Genomic DNA, 25,571 nt, shown 5'->3' with positions numbered 1-25,571 from the left:
GCAAACGTTTTGTGACCCAACTAGGAACATCATCAATGCTAGAAGAGAGGAGGAGAGGAGGAAGGGAAGGAGGAGAAAGAGGAGGAAAAGGAGGAGGAAGAAGCGAAAGAGGAGGAAGGGGAGGAGGAGGACTGTGGGGTCCTTGGTGCTCTCTGAGCTTGGCTCTTTTCTTGCAGACATTCATTACCAACTAGGTAACATCATCAGTACTAGAAGGGAGGAGGAGGAGGAGGAGGAAGAAGAAAAGGAGGAGGAGGAGGAGTGCTGTGGGGCCCTTGGTGCTCTCTGAGCTTGGTTCTTTTCTTCTAGACCTTTCATGACCCAACTAGGGAACTCATCAATGCTAGAAGAGAGGAGGAGGAGGAGGAGGAAGAAGGGAAGGAGGAGAAAGAGGAGGAAAAGGAGGAGAATGACGCGAAACAGGAGGAAGAGGAGGAGGAGGAGGACTGTGGGGTCCTTGGTGCTCTCTGAGCTTGCTGTTTTCTTGCAGACATTCATTACCCAACTAGGTAACATCATCAGTACTAGAAGGGAGGAGGAGGAGGAGGAGGAAGAAGAAGAGGAGGAGGAGGATTGTGGGGTCCTTGGGTGCTCTCTGACCTTGGTGGTTTTCTGGCAGACGTTTCATGACCCAACTAGGGAACATCATCAATGCTAGAAGAGAGGAGGAGGAGGAGGAGGAAGAAGGGAAGGAGGAGAAAGAGGAGGAAAAGGAGGAGGAAGAAGCGAAACAGGAGGAAGAGGAGAGGAGGAGGACTGTGGGGTCCTTGGTGCTCTCTGAGCTTGGCTGTTTTCTTGCAGACATTCATTACCCAACTAGTAACATCATCAGTACTAGAAGGGAGGAGGAGGAGGAGGAGGAAGAAGAAGAGGAGGAGGAGGATTGTGGGGTCCTTGGTGCTCTCTGACCTTGGTGGTTTTCTGGCAGACTTTCATGACCCAACTAGGGAACATCATCAATGCTAGAAGAGAGGAGGAGGAGGAGGAGGAAGAAGGGAATGAGGAGAAAGAGGAGGAAAAGGAGGAGGAAGAAGCGAAACAGGAGGAAGAGGAGGAGGGATGAGGACTGTGGGGTCTTGGTGCTCTCTGAGCTTGGCTGTTTCTTGCAGACATTCATTACCCAACTAGGTAACATCATCAGTACTAGAAGGGAGGAGGGAGGAGGAGGAGGAAGAAGAAGAGGAGGAGGAGGATTGTGGGGTCCTTGGTGCTCTCTGACCTTGGTGGTTTTCTGGCAGAACTTTCATGACCCAACTAGGGGAACATCATCAATGCTAGAAGAGGGAGGAGGAGGAGGAGGAAGAAGGGAAGGAGGAGAAAGAGGAGGAAAAGGAGGAGGAAGAAGCGAAACAGGAGGAAGAGGAGGAGGACTGTGGGGTCCTTGGTGCTCTCTGAGCTTGGCTGTTTTCTTGCAGACATTTCTTTCCCCAACTAGGTAACATCATCAGTACTAGAAGGGGATGGGATGGGACGGAGGAGGAGGAAGACAAGGAAGAGGAGGAGGACTGTGGGGTCCTTGGTGCTCTCTGACCTTGGTGGTTTTCTGGCAGACGTTTCATGACCCAACTAGGGAACATCATCAGTGCTAGATGACAAATAATAGATTAAGATAAACCCAACATGAATCTAAAAATCAAAACCATGAAATCTTGGTAGCAATGGAGTTGGGCCACATAACACTCCTGGAACGCCTTCTGCTTATTCCTCAGTGAAATGTCCTTTGTGATTAATCCCCACAATTAATATGTGGAACGGCTTAACTCCAGAAGTTGTGGGAGCTTCATCTCTGGAGGTTTTCAAGAAGAGGCTGGACAGCCATTTGTCCAGAACAGTATAGGATCTCCAGGGGGGTTGGACTAGAAGACCTCCAAGGTCCCTTCCAGCCTTATTATTCAATGATCTATGATCTTGGCCACATTATCATAGTCATTATTAGAATATTGGAGATTGTACCATGTTTCCCCGAAAATAAGACAGGGTCTTATTTTCTTTTGACCTCTGAAATAAGCGCTTGGCCTTATTTTTAGGGAGGGCTTATTATTTTTGAGGTGCAGGAGGTGGCGAGCGTGGTCATCTCATGGCTGCTGCTGCTGTGTTGCCATATATTTCTGGGAGGGCTTATTTTCGGGGGAGGGCTTATTTTAGCGCATGCACTCAAAAGCCTGATTGAGCTTGGTGGTTTTCTTGCAGATGTTTCATTTCCAAACTAGGCAACGTTATCAGTTCTAGGAGGGACAGTGGTTTGTAGGGAGGAGGAGGGGAGGAAGAGGAGGAAGAGGAGGAAGAAAAGGAGGAGGAGGAAGAGGAGGAAGAAGAGGAGGGGCAGGAAGAGGACGAGAAGGAGGAAGAAGAGGAGGAGGAGGAAGAAGAGGAGGAGAAGGAGGAAGAGGAGGAGAAGGGAGGAAGACGAGGAGAAGGGAGGAGGAGGGAGGAGAAGGGAGGAGGAGGAGGAGAAGGGAGGAAGAGGAGGAGAAGAGAGGAGGAGGAGGGAGGAAGAGGAGGCGAAGGAGCAAGAAGAGGAGGAGAAGGAGGAGGGGAGGAAGGGGACGAGAAGGAGAAGAGGAGGAGGAGAAAGAGGAGGAAAAAGAGGAAAAGAGGGAGAGAGAGAAGAAGAAGAGGAGGAGGAGGAAGAGGAGGAGGGGGAGGAAGAGAGGAGAAGGAGGAAGAAGAGGAGGAGAGGAGGAGGAGGAGGAGAACTGTAGGGTCCTTGGTGCTCTCTGAGCTTGGTGGTTTTCTTGTAGATATTTCATGACCAAACTTTGTAACTTCATCAGTGCTAGAAGGGAGTGGGGTTTGCAGGGAGGAGAAGGAGGAAGAGGAGGAGGAGGAGGAAGAGGAGGAGGAGGAGGAGGACTGTGGGGTCCTTGGTGCTCTCTGAGCTTGGTGGTTTTCTTGCAAACATATCTATTCCCCCAATGGGTAACATCATCAGGGCTAGCACCAACTAACCCTAATGTTGATGGGGTTACCTAGTTGGATAATGAAACGTCTGCAAGGAAAAATAATAATTTTGGATACTTGGCAACTTTACGACAGTTGGAAAGTCCCACAATCCCCTCTCACAATCTTCTGACACCAACACCCACATTACTCACTTAATAGCTGTGGCAAGGAAGGTTCATAAAACGTGGGGGGGGGGGCAGGAGGCACTTCACAACTGTCTCTGCTTAGCAAGGACTCCCCGTGGCGGGTCTGAGAAGTTACAAGGAGATGAATTCAGCTCCTAAGAGACTTTACTTAAGCAGCAGAAAGAGAAAAATCTGTACAGGTGGGGTTTTCTTTAAATTGTGGAGAATAGTGTGTCATGTTTTTCTCTCTCTGGGCGCACAGAGAATTTATCTGCCAAACAAAACTCCGCACTGGCGACAGGAAGGGCATCTGGCCTTTAAAACACTCGGCTAGCTCCAGTCCATTCAGAGGCCCAGAACTCCATCCTGCAAGGGGTTATGGGTTCATTAAATAAAGATGAATAGCGTGTAAGGTTATAATGTTAATTCTTGCAGTCTTTCCTTAACCAGAATTCTGACCAAAGCTGGCTTTTGTTCTTGGGCACAACCGTTGTTACTCTGCAAACACTTTTGTTGACAAAGCTTATCGTGCACCTTGTTTGCCAGCTGCAATCTTATCTGGGTTTGCCCACGAGATCGTCTTAACCTTTGCCAACCTTGCAGTTGAGACTTTTACAGCTGCACGAGGAGTTAGCTGGGAAATTCTGGGTGTTGAAGTCCCTCCGTCCCCCCCGTCTTAAAGTTGCCAAGTTGGGAAACCCCAGGACAGACCATGATGGCTGGGTTCAGACATCACCCTAAGCCACGATACGACTTACTTGGTCTGAATGGATGCAGCCCATTTGTGTTCCTTCAAACCAGTGGTTCCCAAACTTGGCAACTTTAAGACTCGTGGACCTCAACTCTCAGAATTCTCCAGCCAGCTCTGCTTCAAACCATTATGGAGAGCTGGACCATGGCTTAACGTTTGAATCCTGCAACGTGTCTCTTTCCATTTTCTTTTTTTTTTAATTTCCATTTTCATAACAGACAATCACATGTATACTATACATAGCCAGTATCATATAGTATTAAAAGATAATTACATCAGTTCCTCTTGTCAACAATGCCCAGAAAAATAAAAACCCATTATTGCTCTTCTGCTCTCCATATACCTCTTTTTTTTACCTCTCTCCTACCTCCTTTCTTCCCTCCATCATCCTTTCCTACTCTACTTCCCCTTCCTTTCTCCTTCTCCTCTCTCTACATTCCACTCCTCCTCATCCTCCTTATCTTCCCCCCTTACCCTCTCTCCTATCCCTCTCTCCCCATCTTTCTTCTCCCATCTCTTTCCATTTTCTTAATCTTGGATGATCATCCAGGAAGTTGAGGGAGAAATTGTCTATATAAATAAACCCCTTTCTCTCTCCCCCACCCCCACAACCTGTCTCAATTACCCATAAAGAGATCAGGATGAGAAATTGGATAATGCGGCAAGGAATAAGATTTGGAATAAGATTTTCTCTTCCCTTTAGTGGTGATTTCCATAATTATTAACTTGCCTTGTGTCGTGCATTTCAAACTTTGGACCCAGGTTTCCATGTTTGGGGTGAAATAATCCTCTTTTTCAATTCTAAAATAGAATAGAATATTCTTTATTGGCCAAGAGTAACTGGACACCCAAGGAATTTGATGCAGATGCTCTCCACATCCATACAAGCAACGAAGCCATAAATCATAAGATACAAGCAACAAAATGAGAGTCGTAAGATACAAATAGGAGTAGGTAATAGGAAAGATGAGAAGGATCATCATCATAATAATTAGAGTCATACTACATGGTTAAGATATCCCTAGGCGTAAGACAGTGCTGTGGGAATTATGTCTTTAGTTGAGTAATGGCACAGGAGAAACCTCTCTTTGTGCCTTAGTTGTTTTGGCATGTACCAAAAAAAATATGTTTTGTTTCATAATACGTCATTTGTACCTCCAACCTAGGCAGAAGAAACTAGAAGTAGCCATGGAGAAAGAGGGCTTAGCAGACGAAGAGGTAATTCAAGCGTGAAGCTGAAATTTTTATAGCTTTGTTTGTTAAGGATTGGTACAATCCTGAGTGATTCAGAACTTGCAAGCAAAATTTGTGTGTGTGTGTGTTTTTGTGTGTTTGTTTTAATAACATCGGGCCAAAAAAGTCAACAGAAGGACGCGGTAAACGGAGGAAAGGACCAGCAAGGGGGAAAAATAAAATTCAGAATATTTTCAAATATACACCACATGGTTTCTATTAAAGGAACTACAGTGTGATTACAGCAATACGGTGGCTCAGTAGCTAAGACGCTGAACTTGTCAATCAGAAAGGTCAGCAGTTCGGCGGTTCGAATCCCTAGCGCCGCATAACGGAGTGAGCTCCCGTGACTTGTCCCAGCTTCTGCCAACCTAGCAGTTCGAAAGCACGTTGAAAATGCAAGTAGAAAAATAGGAACCACCTTTGGTGGGAAGGGAACAGCATTCCGTGTCCCTTCGGGCTTTTAGTCCCATGACCACGGAGATGTCTTCAGACGGCGCTGGCTCTTCGGCTTTGAAACGGAGATGGGCACACCGCCCCCTAGAGTCGGGAACGACTAGCACATATATGCGCGGGGAACCTTTACCTTAAGATGAGATTTGTTTTGTTCAGAGCTCCGGGAACAAGAAGATGTAGCTCTCTTTTTGGCCTGGAGCACATAAAAAGTGGGAAAGCCTTGAGTTAAATTAGTATGCAATGCCATCTTGTGGTTTAGAAACGGTTCTCAAAAGCGTGGCAGTCTTTTAAAGGGGATGTTTGGTTGCCCACAGAAAAAGCTTCGAAGATCTCAGCACGCCCGGAAAGAAACTGAATTTTTAAGGTTGAAAAGGACGAGGCTGGGCCTGGATGACTTTGAATCCCTGAAGGTGATCGGAAGAGGGGCCTTTGGAGAGGTTAGTGATGGGGCGGAAGATTTATTTCCTGGTGCGTTTTCTTTTTTTAAAATTTTAAATATTTTTTTATTGAATAAACATTAAAAAACTTCAGACATAGAGCGACTCTTCTTTGTCATTTCCATACATATTTTAACCCAACAGCACAATTTCTACTTATTGTACATAGCTACGTTAATCTTATGAACACATCCCTTATCCTCCTTTATGTATTTATCTCTGTATTATCCAGTTCCAGTTTTACAGTCCTCAAAATGTTCTGTTCCGACTCCTTTTTCCTCATTTCCAACCCTTGATTCATTTTGTTCCAAATTTCATAATATTCTGTCTCGTTCTCTGTTTTTGATTTCTAGTGTCAAGTCTGTCCTTTTCTGCACAGATCAAATTTTTCTTTATTACCTCTTCTTCTTCGGCGGGGGCATCTCTGTTTTTCCAATTTTGTGCATATACCAATCTGGCTGCGGCTAACACATGCAACATTAAATATGTCACTCCTTTACTGTATTTTTCTTTCATTATTCCTAATAGGAATAGTTCTGGTTTTAAATCGTATCTTTTGATCTAACATCTCTTCCAACCGTACCTTTATCTGGCACCAAAAATCCTTGGCTTTTGTTCGTATGATGAAAAGATTCCTAAAGCCGAGCTATATTTCCAACACTGTGGAGATTGTTTCTTACTCATTTTTGCTGACCTCGTGGGAGGAAGATGCCACCTATAAAACATTTTGTACATTATTTACCAGTGTGTTGTCTTGATGACTTTGGAGGATCACTGAACCAACTCCATGAAGTTACTGAAGGCCAGAACAGAAGGAATAATAGAATAGCAGAGTTGGAAGGGATCTTCAGCAAATGTCAGATTAACAGAATTGGAAGGGACCTTGTGAGTCATCTAGTCCAACCCCCTGCTCAAGCAGGAGACCCTACGCCATTTTTAACAGATCGCAATCCAGCCTCTTGAAAGCCTCCAGTGATGAAGCTACCACAGCTTCTGAAGGCAACTTCTGTTCCGTGGGTTGATGGTTCTCACTGTCAGGAATTTTCTCCTTATTTCCAGGTTGAATCTCTCCTTGGTCAGTTTCCACCCATTGTTCCTTGTCTGGCCTTCAGGTGCTTTGGAGAATAGCTTTACCCCCTCCTCTCTTTGGCAGCCCCTCATATATTGGAAGATGCTATTCCTGTCTCCCCTGGTCCTTCTCTTCCCTAGACTAGCCATGCCCAGTTCCTGCAACCGTTCATCATAGGTTTTAATCTCCAGTCCCTTAATCCTCTTGGTTGCTCTTCTCTGCACTTTTTCTAGAGTCTGAACATCTTTTTTATAGTATGGTGACCAAAGCTTGATGAAGTATCCTAGGTGTGGTCTTACTAAGGCTTTATAGAGTGGTATTAGTACCCCCCTTGATCTTGATTGCATCCCTCTGTTCATGCAATTTAGGATTGCATTGGGTTTTAGAACAACTGGAAAGGAAAACTTTACGCATACTCGTTTTGAATTAGCGCTTCAAACTTGATAATCCATGATTCATAGCTCCCCTTTTTTTAAATCCACAGGTCCGATTAGTTCAGAAAAAAGATACGGGTCATATTTACGCCATGAAGATATTGAGAAAAGCTGACATGCTGGAAAAAGAGCAAGTACGTCCTTTTTTTGGTTTCCAAATATAACTTTAAGGCACTTGCAAAACAATGTATAAAAGGCATATATTTTTGCGGTGAATTTTATGTGTGTATTAACTAGGGACTAGTTGTTTTGACCAAGGACTGATTTGACCAGCCCAGTGTGATATGGACAACACCCAACTGAATTTGCATTGGTGGTGGTTGATGTGTAGATCATCTTCTTTTAATGACTCTGTAATCCCTTGTGGGGATGGAGTCTGGGCAATTGAATGGAGCTAGCAGAGGGTTTACTGGCCAGATGCCTTTCCTGTTGCCAGAGCGGAGTTTTGTTCAGCAGATCTATTCTCATTGTGCCCAGAAAGAGAAATATCTGCCTCTACCTGGGATCGATCTCACAACTTCCTGATTGTGAGGTGAGAGCGCTACCTCCAGGCCACCACACCATTCCTGGTAGATGCCCAGATGTCCTCTATAATATCAAAATATTACTAATTCTGACCGTGGGATCGAAAAAGTTTTTTAAAAGTTTAATAAAAAAACTTTTTTAATAAAAAAAAAGAAAAAAAACTACAGGTAATTCTCCACTTACAACAATTCATTTAGTGACAGTTCAAGGTTACAACAGATTTGAAGAAAACCCGAGTTATGGTCGTTTTTCATACTTACGACCGGAGCATGCATCTCCTTAGTCACGTGATCAAAATCAGGAGGCTTGCAAACTGGCATGTACTTATGACAGTTGCAGTGTCCCATGTGTGTGTGTGTGTGTGTGTGTGTGTGTGTGTGTGTGTGTGTGTGAAGTCAACAAAGAAGCCAGATTCACTTAAACAACTTAACAACTGTTTGCTCAACAGAGGTGGCAAAGAAGGTCGTAAAACGAGCAACTAGAAATTTTGGCCTTGATTGTGGTTGTAAGCTGAGAACTACCTACAGTATATCCAAGACATACCGTATTTTTCAGAGTATAAGACGCACCTTTCCCACCCCCACCCCCCAAAAGAGTGTGGAAATGTTGGTGCGTCTTATACACTGAATACAGCCATTTTTTGGGCTCCTGAAGCTCCGCCCCCGCATCCCATTTTTGTGAAAAATGGGCTAAAAAGGGCAATTTTTTGCAAACACGGAGGTGTTTTTTCCCTTCTCCCACTCTCCAAAAGGACTCTGCAGGCTTCAGCAGGGCTGGGGGAAGGGAAAAATGCCCCCATTTTGGTGAAAAACGGGGGTGTTTTCCTTCTCCCAGCCCTGCTGAAGCCTACAGAATGCTCCTGGGGGCCGGGGAGGACAAAAACTTTTTTTTCTTACTTATCTCTTCGAAATCTTGGTGCATCTTATAGTCCAAAAAATAAGGTAAGTCACATAGAGCCTATAATGGAGTTTTTGCTGATTTTCCGACTGAGACAAACGAAGTAAAAAAAATTAACATTTGCAACCTAGATTTGCATACGTTTGTACCTCCCTGTTAAGATTTTAGATTTGATATTCTGTGTTTTGTGCATTTTATTCCCGTGTTCCTTTTCACCGAAATAAGACATGGGTGTGACATGGGATGAATAAATGCTGGATACATTTGGCTGTTCTCTCTCTCTCTCTGTGTAAGCCGTGTCATCCGAAGGCCGCATTTTCAGTGGCTGGATTTTTCATTCCCTTCGGGGAAGGTTGTTTCCAGTTTTCCTGTTTTTCCAAAGTTAAGAGTAAGAAAGTTTAGGAGACAAAACAAACCCATTTCCTTCCTTGCAAGTCCAGAAACAGGCAGTATAAATTGACCCAAACCAAGCCCTTCTCTGAAACTTAAGCACAAGCTGACATGCAAAAATTCCAGGGTTATCAAGAGAATTTTTGGTGCTTCCTTCGTTTTCTTGGAAGGCCTTCAAAGAAACCCATCTGTTTTAGGGGGATAGAAAAATGGTACAGTCTCGTGCTGACTTTCTTTGGCAGGGAAAAAAAATATTGTTTACTATCCTTTAAACATCCACGTATAACCCAAACGAGGCTCTAAGAGGCTTTTACAAAATGGCACGCCGAGGGTCAAAATAATGGAAACAGAAATGGTCAAAATGGAACAGCGGGGGCTCCAAGGATCATCAAGCGAAGAAGAGCAGGTCTTTTGACCATCGCAGATCCTCTTCCAGATTGTCCAACATAGCCAGATATGTCTGGATCCTTGGTGCTCTCCGAGCTTGGTGGTTTTCTTGGAGATGGTGCATTAACAAATTAGGGAACATCATACAGTGCTAGAAAGGAGGGAGGGATTGAGGATGAAGGAAGAGGAGGAGGAAGAAGAAGAAGAAGAGAAGGAGGAGAAGGAAGACTGTAGGGTCCTTGGTGCCCTCTGACCTTGGTGGTTTTCTTGCAGATGTCTCATGACCCAACTAGGGAACATCATCAGTGCTAGAAGGGAATGGGGTTTGCAGAGAGGAGGAAGAGGAAGAGGAGGAGGGCTTTGGTATCCTTGGTGCTCTCTGAGCTTGGTGGTTTTCTTGCAGATGTCTCATGACCCAACTAGGTAACAATCTCAGTGCTAGAAGGGAGTGAAGGAGGAGGAGGAGAAGGAGGAGGACTTGGTGCTCTCTGAGCTTGGTGGTTTCCTTGCAGATGTCTCATTACCCAACTAGGTAACATTCTCAGTGCTAGAAGGGAGGAGGAGGAAGAGGAGGAGGACTGTGGGGTCCTTGATGCTCTCTGAGAATAGTTGTTTTCTTGCAGATGTCTCATTACCCAACTAGGAAACATCATCAGTGCTAGAAAAGAGGGAGATACAAGGAGGGGGAAGAGGAGCAGGTCCTTTGTGCTCTCTGAGCTTAGTTATTTTGCAGATGTTTTGTGACTCAACAAGGAGGAGGAGGACTGGGGGATCCTTGGTGAGCTTTTTGTGTAGACACTTCATTACCCAACTAGGGAACATCATCAGTGCTAGAAGGGTGTGGCGTTTGCCCTTCAATGAAATGTTTCCACGAAAACAACCCAACTCGGAGAGCACCAAGGACCTCACAGTTCAACCCTGAGCTAAAAATATTCTCTTCCACCGGCGGAAACAGATATCTCCATCTTTGGAGTGTAGGGGACAATCCGATGAGGGTTGTAGTCCAACCTGTACTGAGTGCCAGCGAGTTAGGAAAGGCTGCCTTACACCTGACAGCAATAAAAGTATCATTGCCCTGAAAACTGTTTTATGTACAAATGTGTTTGGTAGGCAAACTCCTTTTTTGCCTTCAACCTTCATCTGATTGGCCGTGTTCCTCTTGCAGGTGGCTCACATCCGAGCAGAAAGGGACATCCTTGTTGAAGCCGATGGTGCCTGGGTCGTGAAGATGTTCTACAGTTTTCAGGACAAACGCAACCTTTACTTGATTATGGAGTTTCTTCCGGGAGGTAAACAGTTCAGCGAAACTATTTCAGTGACTAATTGAGAGTGGTGCGGTGGCCTGTAGGTGGAGCTCTCACCATCAGGAGGCAGTGGGTTCGATCCTAGGTAGAGTCAGATATTTCTCTCTCTGGGCACAGTGAGAATTTATCTGCTGAACAAAACTCCTCATTGGCGACAGGCGTGGCATCCGGCCAGTAAAACACTCTGCTAGCTCCATTCAGTTGCCCAGACAGACGCCACCTTGCAAGAGATTATGGGGTTGTTAAATGATGATGATTTCAATAACTAATGGGGCATTTCAGAGAATATTTTCAGTGAAAAACCGCCATTTTCCCAAGGTTGAGATTTGTGTTGACTCAAATCTGCTCAGTCTGGCAGCCATTTTTCCCTCTCTCTCCCTTAATGGTGGGGAATATTTTATTTGCGTTGACTTGGAGCTTATGTCATAATAACATTAAGATAAATCCAACAAGAAACTAAAAATCAAAACCATGAAATCTTGGTAGCAATGGAGTTGGGCCACATAACACTCCTGGAATGCCTTCTGCTTGTTCCTCAGTGAAATGTCCTTTGTGATTAATCCCCACAATTAATATGTGGAATGGCTTAACTCCAGAAGTTGTGGGAGCTTCATCTCTGGAGGTTTTCAAGAAGAGGGTGGACAGCCATTTGTCCAGAACAGTATAGGATCTCCAGGGGGGTTGGACTAGAAGACCTCCAAGGTCCCTTCCAGCCTTATTATTCTACGTTCTATGATCTTGGCCATATTATCATAGCCATTATTAGAATATTGGAGATTGTACCACGTTTCCCCGAAAATAAGACAGGGTCTTATTTTCTTTTGACCTCCGAAATAAGCGCTTGGCCTTATTTTCGGGGAGGGCTTATTATTTTTGAGGTGCAGGAGGTGGCAAGCATGGTCACCTCAGGGCTTCTGCTGCTGTGTTGCCATATTTTCTGGGAGGGCTTATTTTCAGGGGAGGGCTTATTTTAGCGTATGCACTCAAAAGCCCAATTGGGTTTATTATCTGGGGAGGAGGTCTTATTTTCAAGGAAAGAGGGTATCATTTGAGGGCGAAGATTAATTCTCTGGGGTTGTGGGTTGGTTTCTGAACGTTTTGTTATCATGTTAGGTCACATCTTCAGTGGCGTTTGGGGGATGTCAGTATTGGTGTTCTTCGGTTTATAAGGGCTTCAGGTGTGAGTGTGTCAAGTGAGGGTCTTATGGTGGGTCTTGTGATGGGTCAGGGGTGGGTGTGTAAAGTGACGGTCTTGTGATAGGGAGGTGTTGTGGCCCAGCAGGAGCTGTTGGAGCTGCCACCAGACTCCGACAGCGAGGGGCCCTATGAGTCGGCTCTGGAGGATGTGGAGGACCCTGGACAGGGTTCCGACTCCGAGCAGGGTGCAGAGAGGCTGGTTGGCCACCAGGAGGCGCCTGAGCCTTGGACCAGTGGGGAGGAGACAAAGGAGTGTGATCCGGACGTCAGCAGTGAGTTGTTCCTGGATGCCTGGCACCAGAAAGCTAATAGGCGTAAGGAACAGTTGCGCAGTTACAGGAGGTAATTGCACTCAGCTGGTGGTCATTAGGCTCCTCTCCAGACTATAAAAGGACTGCTTGTGCACACGCCCCTTTTGCAGAAGTCAACGCATTAACTAATGTTGGAGAACAGAATTGTGAGCTTGGCATGCTGGATTGCTGCCAAGGCTTGTCTGTGCCGGTTTGCTGCCAAGGACCTGTCTGTCTATTAATAAATTCCGTAAAGTATCTTTGGCTCGGAGTGTTTTGGTGTGGGACGAGGAGGGTCAGAACAGGGAGGATACATCAGGTCAGGGTCATTTAGGAGGTGAACTGGTGAGGTGGAGGCGTGGGAGGATCACGGTATCATTTTCATTCATTTCCCCCCTCTATCGAAACCAGCTGTGGTGGAGCGCAGTCTGGATTCCCAGAAGGGCAGAGGACCAAGAGACAGCCAAATTTAGAGACTCTAGCTGGGAGAAGAAGAAGAAAAGATAAGACAGCTCCTTCCTAGCAATTCTCAGACTATAATGATGCACATTTTCTACTTTAGTTTGGCAAGATTCTGTCCGTAGGCGAGAAGCAATAAAGGAAGCTGCTCCGAAATAACTCGGTGTGTTCAGGTTTTTTTTTGCTTTTTGACACCAGCTAAATACTGTCTGTGTCTCGTTCTCCCTGATTCAGGTGATATGATGACTTTGCTCATGAAGAAGGATACGCTCTCTGAGGAAGAAACACAGTTTTATATCTCAGAAACCGTGCTCGCTATCGACGCCATTCACCAGCTGGGGTTCATTCACAGAGATATTAAACCTGATAATCTTCTGCTGGACGCAAAGGTATCTCATGTTCCTGTCTGTCCTCTCTCTTGAGTCCTTGTTCTAGGATGGAATGTCTCAGCAAACTTTCAGCTGGGTGGACTTCAACTCCCAGAATTCCCCAGAATAGAATTCCGGAAGTGGACGTCCACACTTCCGGGAGTTGAATTCTGGGAGTTGAAGTCCCACGCAGCTGAAAGTTGCTGAGATTCAGAGAAAAAACACTTCCAGCAGATATCTGTGGCACCACCAAGGTTGGGCTACGGTTGGCTTCGTCATCCCGCTTCCTTTTATGAACACAAAAATCTCCTTTTTGTAGAGATGAGTTAAGAGAAAGTGGTTAGGAAAGGTAATACAATACAATAGCAAACTTGGAAGGGACCTTGGAGGTCTTCTAGTCCAACCCCCTGCCTAGGCAGGAAACCCCATACCATTTCAGACAAATGGCTATCCAACATCTTCTTAAAAACTCCCAGTGTTGGAGCATTCACAACTTCTGAATGCAAGTTGTTCCACTGGTTAATTGTTCTGACTGTTGGGAAATTTCTCCTCAGTTCTAAGTTGCTTCCCTCCTTGATTAGTTTCCACCCATTGCTTCTTGTCCTGCCCTCAGGTGCCTTGGAGAATAGCTTGACTCCCTCTTCTTTGGGGCAACCCCTGAGATATTGGAAGACTGCTATCATGTCTCCCCTCATCCTTCTTTTCATTAAACTAGACATACCAAGTTCCTGCAACCGTTCCTCATATGTTTTAGTCTCCAGTCCCCTAATCCTCTTGGTTGCTCTTCTCTGCTCTCTTTCTAGAGTCTCCACATCTTTTCTACATCGTGGCGAAAAAAGAGAGATATTGGTAGAAAATGAAATATGTTAATACTGTTGATGATATATAGCTAAATAAGATAATATTGTTAAGTGTGGATAACCAATTAAGTAAAATGCTTGTTATATTGAAATGGATTTGAGGATATACGCTACATATAGAAACTAGAAATAACAAATGGAAAATGAAATGATAAAGTTGATACGCCTTTTTCTAAAAGGGCAGAAAATGATTTTGTTTATTTGTTAAGAAAAATGCAAACTTAAGATGGAAATAGGGTAAGAAAATGTGGGGGCCGAAGTTAGAAATGATAAATGCGATGTAAAATGGATTATGTATAAGAGAGAATGTAACAAAAAATGTAAAAAACTACACAAAAAATATAAAACTGTATAAAACGTCTATGTATGTATGAATGTGTTTGTGTGTATGCATGTGTGTTTATATGTACACACACACACACACATATATATGCACGCACATACACTCATTCATTCATTCATACATACTGTACATATATATGTATGTATAAAATTACATTTTATGCAGGTTTTTTTTTTAAATATTGGAAGCTGCCCAGAGTTACTGTGTTAGGATGGGTGGCCAATAAATTTTACAAATAACATAATAATAATAAAACATTGCTTTAAATCTATTTGCGTGTCACTTTCTCAGGCACGATGAAATTGCAGCTTTCTGCTTGGGTACAATCTGCTATTTGATGATTAGATGTAAATCAGGGAATAGCTCCAGAAGTACTTCAGAAGTTTGCATCAGTCATCTGGATTAATCATATGAGCATATGAATGTGAATTGAATATGAATATGATTTTCTTTCTGTAGGGCCATGTAAAACTCTCTGATTTTGGGCTATGCACAGGTTTAAAGAAAGCTCACCGAACTGAATTCTACAGAAACCTCACGCATAATCCACCAAGTGACTTCTGTAAGTACTGCAAATTCCGCCTTACGATAAATATTCCGCATACTGTATTGATGGAGGAGGGTATTTATGGCTCGAGGTTGAACTGGTTCCTCTGTTGCTCCTTGGCTAAAGTAATTTTATTTCTGTTATGCAACCATTTATACCAATTATCCCAAATTTCATAGACTCTTCTTTGTCCTTTAATTTTAATGTCAATTTATCTATTTCTGCACAATCTAGAATTTTTCTGAATCACTAGTTCATCTGGAGGGAAATAACTGCATTTCCAATATATATTTCCAAACGTTATTTTGGCTGTAGTCAACGGTGCATCCACTAATGGCAGTAAATATAAGATTGTTTTGTTATTGGAGAGATACAGATTGATAGATGGAAGAGTATAATTCAAAATTAGCTAAACTTAGTTAAATCCAGTGGTAATAGGTATAGTTAAATAAAAATTGATAATGCTAGTAATGTATACAATGTTGAGCTGTTATGATAAGTAATAATTGGATATGAGAAGGGAAGGTTAGAAATATTTTGGACTATATATAAAGATTATTAATAACAATAATAATTATAATAAAAAACCAAAACTAGATACAGTTAAGTTTTAACTAATAGGGGGAAAATGTTACGATACAGGATATAGTTAAATAAAGAAAGGATAACGATAATAAACTATATATATGGAGGATTAGAAAATCTCGGTATTAAATATTATGGATGTTTAGCTAAAACAAGATATGAGGATATAATGTTAATGGTGGATATTGTAAATAAGTAAATGAAATGCCAGCATGTGGTTATGTATTAAATCTTGGTACGTTTTATGATGAAGGACGTTTAAATAATGATAGTCAAACAAAAGTGGAGGTATGATGATGTTAATATAGTAAATATTTGAGTTAAGATACTTGAATTAATATGAATTATATTTGATGACGGCGGAAGAGATGCACAAAAGCCTTTTGTAACCAACTGATACACTTTCTACAGTATGTAAAGGAGGATTTGTATGTTTGTTTTGAAAATATTTTTTTTTAAATAAAATAATAATAATAATAAGACCTCCCTGAAAATAAGGCCAAGCACTTTCAAAAGAAAATAAGACCCTGTCTTATTTTCGGGGAACCACAGTATATATATATATAGGCACCCTGACACAACAGTGTTAACGTGATGATTGAAAGTTGTTATAGATGGGGGAAAAAACAATACAAATCTATTAAAAAAACCAAGACGCACCGTTTCCAACGTTGCGTCCCCAAAGATTTGGTGCAGAACTGCTCTCAATGCATTGCGATTCTACGTTGGGGAGACATTTAGGGAAGGAAAGAAATAATTAAAATAGCTTCTTTTTTTAAACGTTTGCATGAGAAAAGGGCCCTGTCATTTATCCCTGTCACTTTTTGGCTTCCTGGACCGGAACCATAAGCAGGCTGAATGGTCATAATGCCCTTAAAACGGAAAACATTCACTTGTTTCTTTGTTTTGGGACTCAGCGTTTCAGAATATGAACTCCAAAAGGAAAGCAGAGACGTGGAAGAAGAACAGGCGACAACTGGTGAGTATTTCCTGCAGACCTGCTTCTACAAAGTCCGTCCGACGTAAAAAAAAAAATGTTTGGAGGAAGTTAGGTGGTCTTCAAGGCCTCCTTGTTAGCTCCCTGAGCTTGGGTTTGTTCTTGCGGACATTTCATGGCCAAACTAGGTAACATCATCAGTGCAAGGAGGAGTGGGGTTTGTGGAGAGGAGGAGGAGGAAGAGAAGGAGGAAGATTGTGGGTCCCTTGGGGCTCTCTGAGCTTGGTGGTTTTCTTGCGGATATTTTGTGACCCAACTAGGTAACATCATCAGTGCTAGAAGGCAGTGGGGTTTGTGGACAGGAGAGGGAGGAGGAGGAAAAGGAGGAGGAGAAGGAAGAGGAAATGAGGAGGAGGAGGAGGAGGAGGAGGAGGAGGAGGAAGAGAGGAGGAGGAGAACTGTGGGATCCTTGGCATTCTCTGAGCTAGATATTTTATGACCCAATTAGGTAACAACATCAGTGCTAGAAGGAAGTGGGGTTTGTGGAGAGGAGGAGGAGGAAGCGGAGGAGGAGGAAGAGGAGGAGGAGGAAGAGGAAAGGTGGAGGAGGAGGAGGAGGAGGAGGAGGAGGAGGAGGAGGAGAGGAGGAGGAGGACTGTGGGGTCCTTGGCATTCTCTGAGTTTGGTTATATGCTTGAAGATATTTTATGACCCAACTAGGTAACAACATCAGTGTTAGAAGCGAGTGGGATTTGTGGAAGAGCAGGAGAAGGAAGAGGAGGAGGAGGAAAGGTGGAGGAGGAGGAAGAGGAGGAGAGGAGGAGGAGAACTGTGGGGTCCTTGGCATTCTCTGAGTTTGGTTGTATGCTTGAAGATATTTTATGACCCAACTAAGTAACATCATCAGTGCTAGAAGGAAGAGGTGGGGGAGGAGGAGGAGGAGGAGGAGGAGGAAGAGGAGGAAGAGGAGGAGGAGGAGGAGGAGGAGGAGAACGACGACAGTGGGGTCCTTGGTCTTCTCTGAGTTTAGCTTTTTTCTTGCAGACATTTTATGAACCAACTAAGTAACATCACCAGTGCTAGAAGAGAAAGTGGGGGAGGTGGGGTTGTTCAGAGATTTAAATTATGGGGTGCATTGGTTGCTTACTTGCAGACATTTTATGACCCAGCTAAGTAGCATCATCAGTACTAGAAGGGAGGAGGGTTTGAGGAGTAGAAGAGGACCAATTCCCTCCAGTGCCTGTTATTTATTTTTTCTTGGCCAGAAACCAGAAGCGAAGAAGGCTACAACAATGCCTTTTTTCAGAGAATCCATAAAAACCAAACTAGATCATAGATTGGGGGGCGGGGGGGAGAGGGAGGGTCTCCAAGCTTGACAACTTTATGACTTCTGGACTTTAACTCCCAGAATTAGCTGGCTGAGGAATTCTGGGAGTGGAAGTCCGCAAGTCGTAAAGTTGCCAAGCTTGGAGAGACCCCTGCCATAGACGGAAGACTCTGTTCTGCTTTTTTCTTTTTGTTGGAAAGGCATAAAAACCTGGATTGGTTTCCAAAGGTGATCTCCGAAATATCATTTTTTTCAGGCCTATTCAACGGTCGGGACTCCGGACTACATCGCGCCCGAGGTTTTCATGCAGACGGGTTACAACAAGCTCTGTGATTGGTGGTCTTTGGGCGTCATCATGTACGAGATGCTAATAGGTGAGAGGAACCCAAACTCACGTTTGTCGTGCCGGTGACCGTACCTAACCATCTCATCCTCTGTCCTTCTCTTTCTCCTTTGGCCTTTCCCAACATCAGGGCCTTCTCCAAGGAGACTTCTCATTTGGTGGCCAAAGCATCGAGGGGGTCTTTTCTCATCTTTGTCTTTGGTGGCCAAAGTCTTTGAGCTCCAGTGTCAGGATCTGCCCTTCCAAAGGACAGGGCTGATTCCCTTTAGGATTTCCGTCATTTCAAAGGTGTAGAATACAAAGCAACAGTCAGAAGGGACATTGGAAGTTTTTTAGTCCAGCCTCCTGCTCAGGCAGGAAACCCTACACCACTTCAGACAAATGGCTGTCCAATCTCTTCTTAAAGACATCCAGGCATGGAGGGAGGAAGGGAGGAGAGAGGGAGGGAGGAAAGAAGGGAGGGAAGAACGAAGGGAGGGAGGGAGGAAAGAAGGAAGGAGGGAGTGAGGAAGGAAGGAGAGAGGGAGGGAGGAAAGAAGGAAGGGAGGGAGAAAGAAGGAAGGAAGGAAGGGGGAGGAAGGAAGGAAGAAGAAAGGAAGGAGGGAGGGAGGAGAGAGGGAGGAAAGAAGGAAGGAAGGAGGGAGGGAGGAAAGAAGAAAGGAAGGAAGGAGGGAGGGAGAAGAGAGGGAGGAAAGAAGGAAGGAAGGAGGGAGGGAGAAAGAAGGAAGGAGGGAGGGAGGAAAGAAGAAAGGAAGGAGGGAGGGAGGAGAGAGGGAGGAAAGAAGGAAAGAAGGAGGGGGGAGGGAGAAAGAAGGAGGGAGGGAAGAAAGAAAGAAGGAAGGAGGCAGGGAGGAGAGAGGGAGGAAAGAAGGAAGGAAGGAGGGAGGGAGAAAGAAGGAAGGAGGGAGGGAGGGAGGGAGGAAAGAAGAAAGGAAGGAGGGAGGGAGGAGAGAGGGAGGAAAGAAGGAAGGAAGGGATAACAGCATAACAGAATGACAGAATAACAAAGTTGGAAGGGACATTGGAGGTTTTCTAGTCCAACCCCCTGTTCATGCAGGAAACCCTACCCCATTTCAGACAAGTGGCCGTCCAATTTATTTTTAAGAACTTCCAGTGTTGGGGTATTCACAACTTCTGGAGGCAAGTTGTTCCACTGATTAATTGTTCTCACTCTCAGGAAATTTCTCCTCAGTTCTAAATTGCTTCTCTCCTTGATTAGTTTCCACCCGTTGCTTCTTGTCCTGCCCTCAGGTGCTTTGGAGAATAGCTTGACTCCCTCTTCTTTGGGGCAACCCTTGAGATATTGGGGAAGTTGGTTTTGGAGATAGAACCAAGGAGAATTAATATGATGCTATCTATCAGTGGAACAGAAGTTGCCTCCAGAAGTTATGAATGCTCCAACACTGAAAGTCTTTAAGAAGATGCTGGATAGCCATTTGTCTGAAACGGTATAGGGTTTCCTGCCTAGGCAGGGGTTGGACTAGAAGACCTCCAAGGTCCCTTCCAACTCTGCTATTGTATTGTATTGTATAAGTTTATTCCAAGTACTTAAATATTGTTCATCTAGCCCAGCGCTTTCATTGTCTCCCATTCGACAGGATACCCCCCATTCTGCTCTGAAACACCCCAAGAAACCTATAGAAAAATTATGAACTGGAAAGAAACGTTGGTATTTCCGCCGGAAGTTCCCATTTCAGAAAAAGCAAAAGACCTCATTTTAAAGTAAGTAGAACAAGTGTTTCCCTTACGTGGGTAGAAAACCCATGAATGAGCAATTTTGCTAGCCTGCTATTGATAATTCTACTTTGCTTCGTCATTATCCTAAAGAAACTTTACATTACAACGATAGAATTACTCGTCAGAGAAACTTAGCTTATGGGATGGAAGGGCTGTCCTTTTCATGCAAGTGTAGACTCGTAAATATTACGTTTGGCAGTGGGAAGGAAGCCAGGGGTCAAGCACCAGAGAAATGAAGAGATTCAGGCGGTTCAAACAGCTATAAAGATTGCATTGCAAGCTTAAGCTCCCTATGAGAATCTGAACTACTAACAGCCAAGGGAAATTAGCGGGAGATAAGGAATTCATGGCGGGCTGGACTTAGATTTCTTGTGGATGTGAAACAGTCACGGGTTGCCAAATTTTTTACTACTGACTCAGGCGTGCTCCTGCATGCGAAAATTATGTTGCTAAGTGAAACATTTGTTCTGTGAGTTTGCCCCATTCTACGACTGTTCTTCCCATCGTTGTTAAGCGGATCGTTGCATCTGTTAAATTAGTCACACGTGACCCCAGGACACTGCAGCAGTCATAAATACAAGTCAGTTTCCAAGGGTCTGAATTTTTATCACATGGTCACAGAAATGCCACAGTGGTCGTAACTGTGGAAAACGATCCTCAGTCATATTTTTCAGCACCGTTGTAACATCGAACGGTCACTAAATGAATCGTTGTAAGCTAGTAATAACTTTCCTTCCCTTTAAAAAATAAAATCTCCCCTCTCTTCCAGATTTTGCATCGATGCTGAAAACAGAGTCGGCAGCAACGGAATAGAAGAAATTAAGAGCCACGCATTTTTCGAAGCGGTGGATTGGGCCCACATCAGGTAGGGTTAGCGGAAAATGAAAAATGGAAGAATTCAGGAGAAATGGAGGCATAGACAGGACTTTACGAACTGCTGACAGTGGGCAGAGCCAGCCTGCAATACTGCATTCTCACCACTGTGCCACCACAGATAGATAGATAGCAATAGCAATAGCGCTTAGACTTATATACCGCTTTACAGTGCTTTTACAGCCCTCTCTAAGCAGTTTTACAGAGTCAGCCTCTTGCTCCCAACAATCTGGGTCCTTGATTTACCGACCTCGGAAGGACGGAAGGCCGAGTCAACCAGGGTTCTTCTACTGACGGTTCGCTCAGGGACGTGATTTGGGTGCAGGGACGCTTCATGTGCATGTGCAGTAAGTAAAAAAAAGACTTCTGCACATGCACAGAAGCAAAAAACAAGATGGCGGCGCCTACAGGGCACCACCGATACAACTGGTTCAGGGGCGTGGCCAGCCAACTTACTGCCTACTCAGCCGAACTGGTCCGAACTGGTAGGAACCCCCCTCTGGAGTCAACCTTTAGCCTGGTGAGATTCAAACTGCTGGCAGTGGGCAGAGTTAGCCTGCAATGCAGCATTGTAGCCGCTGTGTACCAAGGGAGGGAGGAAGGGAGTCCTCCAGGATTGGGCGGCCTATAAATCTAATAAATTGAATTGAAATTGAAGGGAGGACACAGGTACCATTTCACAGTGCCTTTACTGCCCTCTCTGAGAAGTTTACAGAGTCAGCCTTTTACCGACCTGAGTCAACCTTGAGCCGGTCAGGATCGAACTGCTGGCAGTTGGCAATGTGTCAGCCTGCAATTCTGCATATTCTGCAATTCTGCATACTAACCACTACGCCACCCCATATGGCTCCCTCAAAATACACACATGTCTTAAGGAGACACCACCCGCGTTCAACAACCTGAACTGTGTCCAAAATTTCTGTTGCTAAGCGAGACATTTGTGAAGTGCGCTTTGCCCCATTTTGCAACCAGTTTTGCACATGTTTGTTAAGCGGATCCCTGCAGTTGTTAAGTTAGTCGTTATGCGAATCTGGCTTCCCCGTTGAAATTTGCTTGCCTGAAGCAACCGTCATAAATACGAGTCAGCTGCCAAATCGCGTGGCCATGGGGATGCTGCGGAGGTTATAATGATGGAAAACCGTCGTATGTCCAGGTCAATGTGTGCTCCCCTGGAACTACCTGGAAAGGCCTCTAAGTGAATTCAGGATGGAAGTAGCAGATACAGATATATTTGTTTATTTTGTTAGAGGTGATTGTTAGGAAAGCTCCCCGTTGGGAGAGCGAGTACGTTCAGCGAAGCGTTGTGAGAGTTGTGTTGGAGAACACACAAACCAGCATACAGAGACACTGCAGTTTAAATATGCTTCTACTTTTGTGGAAATAGAGGTTTCAGAGTCCATCAAACAGTCCAGGTCATACACGGAAAATTCAGTCAGTCATCAATGTCTTCCAGTTAAGGAATAATCCAAATAACATAGTCCAGTATCATATAATCAGTTCAGAACTCAAAGTTTGCTAACAGTTGCAAAACTTACAATAGCTCACGGCACTTTCTAACAGCCAGCTTCCAAAAACACTCAGATCAGATCAGCCCAGCATCTAACAAACAGAGAGCTATCAGTTGTTCTGGCTCCCTCTAATGGCCAATTGAGGAAACAGCAACCAATCACATTTTACAGTATGATCTAAAGAAACAGGTATAGCATTGTTACATGATTTATATATTGCCAACCCAACCGTTAGAATTATATTCCTATGATTTATTATTTTATTTTAAAGCAAGATTCAGTTGCGCTGATCCCAACATTGCTTGTAATCTGTCTGACCTTTGCTTCTCCTTTTAGAGAAAGGCCAGCTGCGATCACTATAGAAATCAAAAGTATAGATGACACCTCCAATTTCGATGAATTCCCCGAATCTGATATTTTACAACCAGGTGAGCGTGGATGTAACAATACCTTATGGTTGAGAGCAGAGGGGAGTGGGGGGAGAGGAGAGATGGGACAGAAAAGAATGGAAGAGGAAGGAAGAGGGGAGGGGAGAGAGAGGAGTGAGAGAGAAAAGAATGAAAGAGAAGAATAAAAGAGAAAAGGGGAAGGGAGAGAGGAAAAAAGGAAAGAGAAGTCTGAAAGAGAAAAGAGAGGGAAGAGAAAGAGGAGAGAAAGGAGAGGAAAGGGAGGGGAGAGAAAAGAACAAAAAAGAAGAATGAAGGAGAAAAGTAGAGAGGAGGAGAGGGGAGGAGAGAGAAAAGAATGAAAGAGAAAGGGGAGGGGAAGGAAGAGAGGAGAAGAGAGAAAGGAGAGGAAAGGGAGGAGAGAGAAAGAACAAAAGAGAAGCATGAAAAAGAAAAGGGGAGGAGAGAGAAAAGAATGAAAGAGAAGAATGAAAGGGAGGAAGAGGGGAGGAGAGGGGAAGGGAGAGATGAGAGAAGAGAGAGAAAAGAAAGAGTAAAGAGGGGAGGAGAAAGAAAAGAATGAAAGAGAAGAATGAAAGAGAAAAGAAAAAGGGAGGGAGAGAGAGAAAAGAACAAAAGAAAAAAGAAGAGGGGAGGGGAGAGAGAGGAGTGAGAGAGAAAAGAATGAAAGAGAAGAATAAAAGAGAAAAGGGGAAGGAAGAGAGAAAAAAATGAAAGAGAAGGCTGAAAGAGAAAAGAGAGGGGAGGGAAGGAAGAGAGGAGAGAAAGGGGAGGAAAGGGAGGAGAGAGAAAAGAACAAAAGAGAAGAATGAAAGAGAAAAGTAGAGAGGAGGAGAGGGGAGGATAGAGAAAAGAATGAAAGAGAAAGGGGAGGGGAAGGAAGAGAGGAGAGAAAGGAGAAGAAAGGGAGGAGAGAGAAAAGAACAAAAGAGAAGCATGAAAAAGAAAAGGGGAGGAGAGGGAAAAGAATGAAAGAGAAGAATGAAAGAGAAAAGAAAAGGGGAGAGGGAGAGAGAAAAGGACAAAAGAAAAAAGAAGAGGGGAGGGGAGGAGAGGAGAAAGAAAAGAACGAAAGAGAAGAATGAAAGAGAAAAAAGGGGGAGAGAGAAAAGAATGAAAGAGAAGAATTAAAGGGAAGAAGAGGAGAGGAGAGGGGAAGGGAGAGATGAGAGAAGAGAGAGAAAAGAAAGAGTAAAGAGGGGAGGAGAGAGAAAAGAATGAAAAAGAAAAGAAAAGGGGAGGGGGAGAGAGAACAAAAGAAAAAAGAGGGGAGGAGAGGAGAGAGAAAAGAACGAAATAGAAGAATGAAAGAGAAAAAAGGGAAGGGGGAGAGAAAAGAACGAAAGAGAAGAATGAAAAAGAAAAGGAGAGGGAAGAGAGAAAAGAATGAAAGAGAAGAATGAAAGAGAAAAAAGGGGAGGGAGAAGGAGAGAAAAGAACGAAAGAGAAAAGAAGAGGAGAGCCCCCCACGATTTAATAACAAACATGTAGTCCGAGACCCGCTTCCTACTTTCCATTTGCACCAAACTTTACGGAAATACCCCCCCCCCCCGTTTCATCACAATCGCATCTTTTTTTGCGTTCTAGTGCCGAACACCACCGAACCGGATTTCAAGTCCAAAGACTGGGTTTTCCTCAATTACACCTACAAGAGGTTCGAAGGGCTGACTCAGCGGGGCTCCATCCCGTCTTACATGAAAGCCGGGAAGTTGTGAGAGACGCAGCGGGCCAGGAAGCGTCAGAACTCAGGTACCCCGCCTGCCTCCGCTCCGTCTCCACCCGCTCCGGCGTTCCCGCAGACCGGCGCCCGCGGACTCTCCCTAACACCCCCCCTCCTCCCTCCAAAAAGAATTAAGGAATTCTACCGGATTAGAATTTTCCGAGACTACGGACAGTTGGCAGTGCCAGCTGGCGGCTTCTATCAATAGCGAATTATTTTTGTTAAAACTTTATTACAACAGAGGTACTGGAAATTGAAAGGGAAAAAAGAGAGAGAGAGAGAGAGAGAGAGAGAGAAAGAAGAAAAAGAAGAAGCAAACTGACATTTCCTCTTTGTATCTGCACTGCCGAAATGTACATTGTAATGGTCAATTCTGCCACCTGGGTCACTTGGTTTATGGTTTGAACAGTGGTGGGTTCCAGCCGGTACGGTCCTGTACGGCCATACCAGTAGTAGCCGGGAGCAGCTGACAGCGTCCTGGTACGGTGGTTCGTTTGGCCCACCCGCCTGCCCGCGTTCTATACCAGTTTTTAAAGCAACCGGCCAATTGTGCACACACGGACACACAGTGAGCTCCGACAAGCAGCTGGGTGTCGCGGGGGTGATGGAGTGCGTATGCGTGCGCAGCGCGTGTGCACGAAAGGACACACGGCCCAGTGAGCACCATACTGGTAGCGGCGGGGAGAGGAACCCACCACTGGGTTTGAACTACATGTCGGTTCGCCCAGGTGTTAAAACGAGGGTGTTTGTGTAAGAGGTCTATTGTGGCGACGCAATGACTCCAAACTAATGACATATTTTACTCCGCCTTCCAGCTCAGCTTCTTCATCAACAAAGGTGTTTACCTGGGCAGTTTTTTATGGTAGAAAGGACAGGTAATCCTTGACTTACAACAGTCCATTTAGTGACCATTTCGAAGCTGCGACGGCGCTGAGAAAAGTGACCCGCGGCCTTTTTCTCCACACTTGTGTCCGTTCCAGCCTCCCCGTGGTCACACGGTCAAGCTTCAGATGTTTGCCAACCGACTCGTATCTGTGACGGTTGCAGTGTCCAGGTGATCCCCTTTTGCGACCTTCCGACCCACAGAGTCAACGCGGAAAGCCGGATTCGCTTAACAAC

At 44.5% G+C, this 25,571-nt stretch overlaps 1 protein-coding gene across 1 annotated transcript; it reads left to right on the top strand.

Annotated features, from left to right (window-relative positions):
* Positions 1–4,943: 4,943 nt before the first annotated feature.
* LOC116510905 (serine/threonine-protein kinase 38-like) lies at positions 4,944–24,949 on the top strand. Its single transcript, XM_032220539.1, has 12 exons — positions 4,944–5,037; positions 5,823–5,945; positions 7,499–7,582; positions 10,813–10,936; positions 13,132–13,286; positions 14,928–15,030; positions 16,518–16,579; positions 18,121–18,238; positions 19,806–19,929; positions 20,714–20,809; positions 22,662–22,753; positions 24,320–24,949. The coding sequence occupies exons 1-12, from the start codon at positions 4,945–4,947 to the stop codon at positions 24,445–24,447; spliced, it is 1,302 nt and encodes a 433-aa protein (XP_032076430.1). The 5' UTR covers position 4,944; the 3' UTR covers positions 24,448–24,949.
* Positions 24,950–25,571: the final 622 nt, after the last annotated feature.

The sequence above is a fragment of the Thamnophis elegans genome, chromosome 7 (assembly GCF_009769535.1).
Source record: "Thamnophis elegans isolate rThaEle1 chromosome 7, rThaEle1.pri, whole genome shotgun sequence".
NCBI lineage: Eukaryota > Metazoa > Chordata > Lepidosauria > Squamata > Colubridae > Thamnophis > Thamnophis elegans.
The sequence above is the reverse complement of the archived record's forward strand: the minus strand, read 5'-3'. Positions and strand labels throughout refer to the sequence as shown.